This window comes from Girardinichthys multiradiatus, chromosome 4, assembly GCF_021462225.1.
Source record: "Girardinichthys multiradiatus isolate DD_20200921_A chromosome 4, DD_fGirMul_XY1, whole genome shotgun sequence".
Taxonomy (NCBI): Eukaryota; Metazoa; Chordata; class Actinopteri; order Cyprinodontiformes; family Goodeidae; genus Girardinichthys; species Girardinichthys multiradiatus.
Window position 1 is genome coordinate 36,739,807 of NC_061797.1, and position 7,973 is coordinate 36,747,779.

At 43.2% G+C, this 7,973-nt stretch overlaps 1 protein-coding gene across 2 annotated transcripts in view; it reads left to right on the plus strand.

Annotated features, from left to right (window-relative positions):
• fam120b (family with sequence similarity 120B) overlaps nt 1–3,866 on the plus strand; it is a 29,854-nt gene extending 25,988 nt beyond the window's left edge. For both annotated transcript variants that reach the window (XM_047363753.1, XM_047363752.1), the window contains exons 14-15: nt 2,887–3,166; nt 3,245–3,866. In XM_047363753.1, coding sequence (XP_047219709.1) covers nt 2,887–3,166; nt 3,245–3,269 — 305 coding nt within the window. In that variant the 3' untranslated portion in view covers nt 3,270–3,866. The remainder of the gene's footprint in view (nt 1–2,886; nt 3,167–3,244) is intronic.
• Nucleotides 3,867–7,973: the final 4,107 nt, after the last annotated feature.

Here is a 7,973-nt window from a genome sequence, read left to right on the forward strand (position 1 = left end):
CCCGGCCGTCTGCCTTTTGCCCAAGTCAACCCTTGTGGGTCTCGTGAGGATGTTTTTTGTTTCATAGATGAATGATATACACTCCTTATGTCTCAGAGTTTCATTTCTGTTGGACACAGACACCAATCATTACTACAGAACTGTGGGGTGAAGAAGTGTGTGTGTGTGAGAGTAGTGGTGGCGCTATGTGGTATCATTGAGAAGCCCGGTTTGGTTTTTGTTTGGAATCGGGCCTGATGTTTAGTCTCCTCAGCGAATATCTCCTCTGCCTGTCTGCCCTAGCAATCACGCTCCAGCAGTGAGTCTCAAATAGCTGTTCTCCCATGTTCTTTCGTTTTACTCTCAGTCCAAATAGGTAAAGATAAACAGCTGTTAATTAATGCTAATTTCTCAGAATACATAATATTACATCTAATAACGATAATTTTCACCTATATAGATCAAACTTTCTTTACAGCTTTTTAGGTATATAATAGCCAGCAAAGTAAAGCCAACAAAAAAATCGTGTGTGGTTGTGGCCCAACATGCCATTCATTGGCACTTTGCATCTGTATGTGTGCTTTTTTTACTCATTTAACACTCAGACTTTATATTGTGGTGTGATTTAGTTTAGTAGACCGCATGTCTCTTTTGATGAAGTCTAAACCTGGACTTGGATGTTTTTTTTATTTTCCGTAGTTAGTAATTGCCATAAAATGTCACACATCTGCCTGGTTTGCCTCAGTGAAAACATCTTACAGCCTTTTTCTTCATTCCAGAGTAACTATACAAGCTAAAGATGCTTTAGGGTTTTTCCCTGTCAGCTAATCATTTCAAAAACCAGATAAAGAGTAAACATCATCAAAACTAATGATTATTTTGCTAATTGATTAATGTGTTGACTGTTGGTTAGCAAACGGTTAATAGGAGTCATTTTTTTACAGAATTTGAACCAGGTGAAGATAAAGCAATGCCACTTGCGGAGTTCTGGATAAAGCATATTTACAAAGAACGTTTTTCGTCTTAAATGCAAAATGTATATATTTCTTTGTACAGTTTTGGCTTAATTACTGCTCTTAGGGGGTTGTTCTATCAGCAAATTATATGTTTTAGAGTCTCCAGTTAACGATTATTCAATTACTAAATTAGTTGGCGCCTCTAGACGCCTAATCAGTGAATCCACCTACATGTAGTTTAATCTCAGTGTAAATACACAGCAGCCAAGAGACCTATGATAACTCTGGAGAACTCCGGTCAGAGAATCTGCTGATAGAAAAGCTATTAGTTGTAAACTCCACAAATCTGGCCTTAGTGGCAATGAAATTGTTAAAAATTGCATTGCCATAACAATGCAATTGTTAACGGAAAGCCATTCAGTTCCTCTTTGCAGTTTGCCACAAACCATGCAGGAGACACAGCAAACATTTGGGGTATGTTTGGAGGAAAATAACACTGCAAACCACCCTGAACAAACCATCTCTGCAGTGCAACTGCTGTGGAGATGTTATTTTCAGCAGAAAAACAAGTTTAAAAAAATAAAACATGCATAATTTCCTTCCACTCCACATTAGTTTGCTACTTTTTGTGGGGCCTATTGCATCAAATCCTAAAATTCATTTAAGTTTGTTTTCGTAACGGCAGAATTTGAAAATGGTTTAAGGGGTGTTTCATGCAAAGGTGCACATCTAATGTGGTAGTTATTTGTCACTTGGCCATTTGGCTGTCTTGGTGGTGAAGGGCTGCTCCAGTCTGTTTTACAAATGGTGGCTTTGGTCCTGTTGATGGCAAGGAGGAAGGTTTACTGTGGGTACTCCTTTTGAGGGGGAGGGGAAACACTTGTTTGGTTTGGCAGGTCTTCTGTCTTTTAGGTTTGTTGTGGATTCATAATTAGTTTTAATTTAAAAAATCCATCACTTTCTTGTCTATGGCCCTGCCTTTTCCAGACTCTAAATATTGTTATGCCATCATCCCTCTTTGATAAAATACAGAAAACGTCACAAGGGATATGAGGAGTTTTGCAAGCCACTTTATGTCAGACTAAGATAGAAGTGTGTGAGATATTCTCCTCTGTGTTGAAACATTTAACTTTAGCCATTGGATTTAAATGTTAGTTGAATAATCTTTCCTCAATCCGCCCAACCCTCTACTCCAGGGGTGTCCAAAGTGTGGCCCAGGGGCTGATTTTGTGCAGCCCCCCGACTGCAGCTCAAGAATAGTAAGACAAAACCTTTTTAAGTTTTTAATCTACAACGATTTACACATCTCTCTCCATCTGACTACTTTTTTAAAATTAAATATTGCATGCTTAGTTTAATGTTTAACAGGAAAATAAAAATAAAAACATAACTTATTGTGATTTTAGTTTTAAAAAATATGTTATTGGCCTTCCGGTACTCCGGTTGTGTTGCCAACATTAGCCTTCATTGAAATGAGAGTGATGAGTCGTTCCTCCACAGTGAACAGTCTTGGTAATTGCTGGTTCAAATGATGTACTTCGGCCCAGATTGCAAGAAAAGAGGACTTTGGTTCAGAATGAATGCTACCATGTGCCTACTGCACTTGTAGCTTAAAAGCCTGATATTCACCACTATGGTTTAGATGTGGGTGAATAAAAACTGATCATGTCTTAAGACTGTAAAAAAGAGATCAAATATCTGTCTTCTAAAAATCAGATTATCTTACTGTCCTAAATTGGTTTTTCATCTTTTTTTGGCATTCAGTAAGTTTCTATCGATATCCTGGAAGAGACTACCATAATCAAGACAGAAGGGCTTTCTTAATGTCTTTAATGTGATATTTTGAGTGAATGTTGTATTATAGATCCAGCAAGCACCCAGGTTAAAGTAGTAAATCTTTTTTCTGAAGTCTATTTATGGTTATAATTAGCTGTTTTCATCACACCCTCAGGTTTCTCTCCAAGAGTTGATCAGGATTGGAGAGAAGAGACAAAAAGAGATCTTCAACATGAACAAAGATGGAGGGAAAGAGAGGAGGTCTGGAGAGAAGGAAGCGACCATGGAAACCCAGAGAGACTCCAGTGGAGAGGAGGACACAGAAGAGGAGGTCCAAGTTTCCAATCATATCATTTTAACTCCTATGAAGGACGACCCCTGAACTGGAACCAGCCTCGCAAACAGACCAGAGGTCGGCTGTATCAAAACAGAGGGAGATACCAACTGGCTCCCAGGTAGGATCTGTGTGGCTCAAAAATAGGAACCGATTTTCTTTATTGATTTATCCTTCATCTCCTTTGCTCTCCTCTCAGATGGCAACCTCCTCCTGCTCCTTGAATGCAACTCAAGCTTAAAGAGAGAGGAACTAAGGATTAAAGAGGAGGACTTTAGAAATGAAGAATATAATAAAAGGCTTGATGAAAAGGAAGAGTAGATCGAATTCCTCTGGGGAAACTGATTAGCAAATGATCCTTGGAAATGTTTGTCTAAAGGATGAAGCAGGAAGAGACATGAAGTTTAAACAGGACACACAATGGTAATAGTGCCATGGTATTTTACAAAGAAATCCTGCTGCCTCTTCCTTTTACAGCAAAACTTTTATTTATTGGAACTGAAAATTTAACTAAATTTAAAAAAAAGCATGCTTTAGTACTTAGATGTATTAACCGGGAGCTTGTTTCTGTCACCTATCTTTGACAGCTGAAAGGAAACTGTGTGTAACCAGGGGTATAATGCTTTCTTAAGTAATGGACTTTACCAGAGAAATAATAATGCTTGTGTCAGGGAGCAAATGAAACGGTTGTGTTAAAAACAAAATTTAATCCACAGCTGAAAGTTTGGTCAAACTAAAATGTTTTCTAATATTAATAAAAACAGATTATTTGTGCATACTCATTTTTACTCCGTCACTAACAATAAACAGCAACATGCCAAGTTTTACTCATCAGTGTGTTTAATGATATCCCCTTAATTTTAAATTTAGTAACACTTTGAACCAGTCTTACTTTGGCAGGGGCTAAACTAATGCTATCCATAAATTATCCATTATGTTGGTCTGTGGAGTTAAGCTAATATTTTAAATACATTTCTTAAAATCTATTCTCAAAAATTGTACATTTCCAAAGTGGAAACTATGAAACACAGATTTTTCTTATAGTTTTGAGCAACCACTCTTAAAGATACTCAAAAGCTGCTAAGACTTCAATCAGTGTAAGATTGGACAAGAACAGCTGAACTGTTGGTGTTTTGAGTCATTTTTACACAGTGAGAACTTTAATGCATTTTGCTGGGATTTTATGTAATTGACCAACAAATGTACATGTCATTTACAAAAAAAATTTCCGAGTAAAATAAAAGTGTGGAGTACCTTTGTATTCAGCATTCAGGACACCATCACCATGGTGAAACATAGTGGTGGCAGCATTATGCTGTGGGTATGCTTTTCTCCGGCAGGGACAAGGAAGCTGGTCAGAGTTGATGGAAAGAGGAATGGAGCGACATACAGGACTGTCCTGGAAAAGTACCCGTTAGAGGCGGCAAAAAACTTGAGACTCGAGTGGAGTCTCACCTTCCAGCAGGACAACGACCCTAAACCTACAGCCAGAACCACTATAGATTGGTTGAAATCAAAGCATATTCATCTTTTAGAATGACCTATTCAAAGTCCAGACCTAAATCCAAGTGTAAATCTGGCAATGCCTGAACATTACTTTTCACAAATGCTGTCTATCCAATTGGACTGCGCTTGAGCTATTTTGCAAAGAAGAAAATACCTCTTTTGGTAAAGAATTTAGAAAATCATATATCATTTCCTTCCACTTCACTGTTGAGTTCTGCTTTGTGTTGATGTATCACCTAAAATCCCCCTAAAAATGGATTAAAGTTTTTGTTGTAACTTGTCAAAATTCGAAAAATCAGAATCAGAATCAGCTTTATTGCCAAGTTTGTACATACAAACAAGGAATTTGACTCCGGTACACTTTGCGCTTTGGTTTTGTTTTTGCATTACAGAATATACATATTTACAATGTACAATATACACATATATAATAAAAAGGTGCATTTGCAACATCTGTATGCTGTTGTTTTGTATTCTATTGAATGTTCAACAGAGAAACAGACTAGGGGAAGAAACTGTCTCTGTGGCGGCTGGTTTTAGCGAAAAATGTTAAAGGCTGTGAACATTAGGTCCAAATGATGGTATTCATGCACAGTGGAAAAGCATGCAGGGTAAGCTGAAGTGCTTTTTCATTGCTCTGTATGGGCATGTTTGTCTGTGATTGTGTATTGGGCTGTAAGCAGATTAGAGAAGAAATGTGAGAGTGATTTACTTAACAAATGGAGGGAGGTCAAACTGTTGATTGAGTGATGGTGGCCCTAACAGAACCAAAGCACAGAAGTTTGGCTTTACAGAGGCCTCTCAAACAGAGGCAGCCCCAGAGTGTGTGACTTTAGCAAAAGAGTAATAATCCTGACGGGAATACATTTTTAGTTAGTAAATGTGCAATAAAAATGCTAAGAAAACAAAAAGATATTGCATGCCACCAAAACATGGTGTATACATGGTGAAATAACAAAAAATCAACTGTGATGTGTCAAAAAAGGGTTAGTGTGAGTGATTTTGTCTCAAAGAAACATGTAATTTAAAACAGTCAGAAACAAATAATCATCAGGGTTATAATTTTGCAGGAAACCATTAGGAATATCCCTCCTTGAACTGCCACCTTAAAGCGGTGGAGGGGTTTGAGTGCTCAAATGATCTTAGAGGCTATGTTGTCTGAGGCTTAAATGCCCCTGGTAGGGTCTCCCATGACAAACAGACTCTGGGTGACGGGTCAGACAAAGAGCGGTTCAAGACACCTTCATGAGGACCATACAATCGAGGCACGGGATGTCACCCGGTACGGCGGAGCCGATGTCCCACCCTGGAGCCAGTCCTGGAGTTGGGACTCGTCGGAGAGTGCCTGGTGGCTGGGTTGCTCCTCATGGGACCCGGCCGGGCCAAGCCTGAATGAGAGACGCGAGGCCATACCCCAGTGAGCCCACCACTTGCAGGGAGAACCATAAGGGACCGGTGCAAAGAGGATTGGGCAGCTGACAAAGGTGGACACCTCGGCGGCCGATCTCTGGATGCTTAGGCTGGCTCTAGGGAGACGGAATGTCACCTCGCTGAGGGGGAAGGAGCCTGAGCTTGTGCGGGAGGTCGAGAGATATCGAATAGAAATAGTCTGGCTCTCATCCAGCGTGGGCTCTGGAACCCATCTCCTCAAGAGGGGCTGGACTCTCTTCTACTCTGGAGTGGCCCACGGGGAGCAGGCTGGGGTGTGTTTGCTTGTTGCCCCCCAGTTCAGCCGTCTCGTTTTGGCATTTACCCCAGCGGATGAGAGGGTCGCATCCCTGCGCTTTCGGGTTGGGGTCAGGTCTCTGACTGTCGTTTCGGCCTACAGGCTGGTACACCCACATGGCAAACGACAGTGACACCTGGAGAGGCGTGTTAGGGAGGAATGGCGTCCCCAATCTGAATGGTGCTACATTATTGGACATCTGTGCTAGTCACGGATTGTCAATAATGAACACCATGTTCAAGCATAAGGGTGTTCATCAGTGCACTTGGCACCAGGACACCCTAGGCAGGAGGTCAATGATCGTCAGACCTTCGACCACATGTTTTGGACACTCGGGTGAAGTGAGGGGCTGAGCTGTCCATTGATCACCACCTGGTGGTGAGTTGGGCCCGCTGGAAGAGGAGAAAGCCGGACAGACTTGGCAAGCCCTAGCGCACAGTGAGGGTCTGCTGGGAACGCCTGGCGGAGCCCTCGGCCAGGGATGTATTCAACTCCCACCTCCGGGAGGTTGGAGACACAGAGTCCGAGTGGACCATGTTCTCCGCGTCTATTGTCAACGCTGCTGCCTGTAGCTATGGCCGTAAGGTCTGCGGTGCCTGTCACAGCAGCAATCCCCGAACCCGGTGGTGGACACCGACGAAGGCATGCTGTCAAGCTGAAGAAGGACTCCTATCGGCTGTGGTTGGCTTGTGGGACTCCTGAGGTGGCTGACGGGTACCGTGAGGCCAAGCGTGCTGCGGCCCGGGCGGTGGCAGAGGCAAAAACTAAGGCCTGGGAAGATTTTGGTGAGGCCATGGAGAAGGACTACAGGGTGGGCTCGAATCGATTCTGGCAAACTGTCCGGTGCCTCAGTAGGGGGAAGCAGTGCTTCGCCAACACTGTTTACAGTGGGGGTGGGGAGCTGCTGACCTTGACTGGGGGCATGATTGGGCGATGAAAGGAGTACTTCGAGGATCTCCTCAATCCTGCCGTCACGCATTTCCTGATGGAAGCAGAGGCTGGAGACTGGAGGTTGGACTCTTTCATTGCCCAGGCTGAAGTCACCAAGGTGGTTAAATAGCTCCACAGTGGCAGGGCTTTGGGGGTGGATGAGATCCGCCCTGAGTACCTCAAGTCACTGGATGTTGTGGGGGTGTCATGGTTGACATGCCTCTTCAACATTGTCGGGGACAGTGCCTCTGGACTGGCAGACTGGGGTGGTGGTTCCCCTTCATAAGAAGGGTGACCAGAGGATGTGTTCCAACTATAGGAGGATCACACTCTTCAGCCTCCCTGGTAAGGCCTACGCCACAGTATTGGAGAGGAAAGTCTGGCCCATAGTCGAACCTTGGCTTCAAGAGGAGCAGTGTGGTTTTCATCCCGACCGTAGAACACTGAACCAGCTCTACCCCCTCTGCAGGGTACTCGAGGGTTCATGCAGGTTTGCCTAACCGGTCCACATGTGTTTTGTGGACCTGGAGAAGGCTTCAACTGTGTCCCTCGTGGTGCCCTGTGAGGGGTGCTCCAGGAGTATGGAGTCAGGGGCCCTTTATTAGGGGCCATCCGGTCGGTCCTGTTCTCAGTGCATCTTGGACTCTGGCAGGGCTGCCCTTTGTCACCGGTCCTGTTCATAACTGTTATGGACAGGATTTCTAGGTGCAGTCAAGTACCGGAAGGGGTCTGGTTTGGGGACCAGTGGATTTCGTCTCTTCTTTTT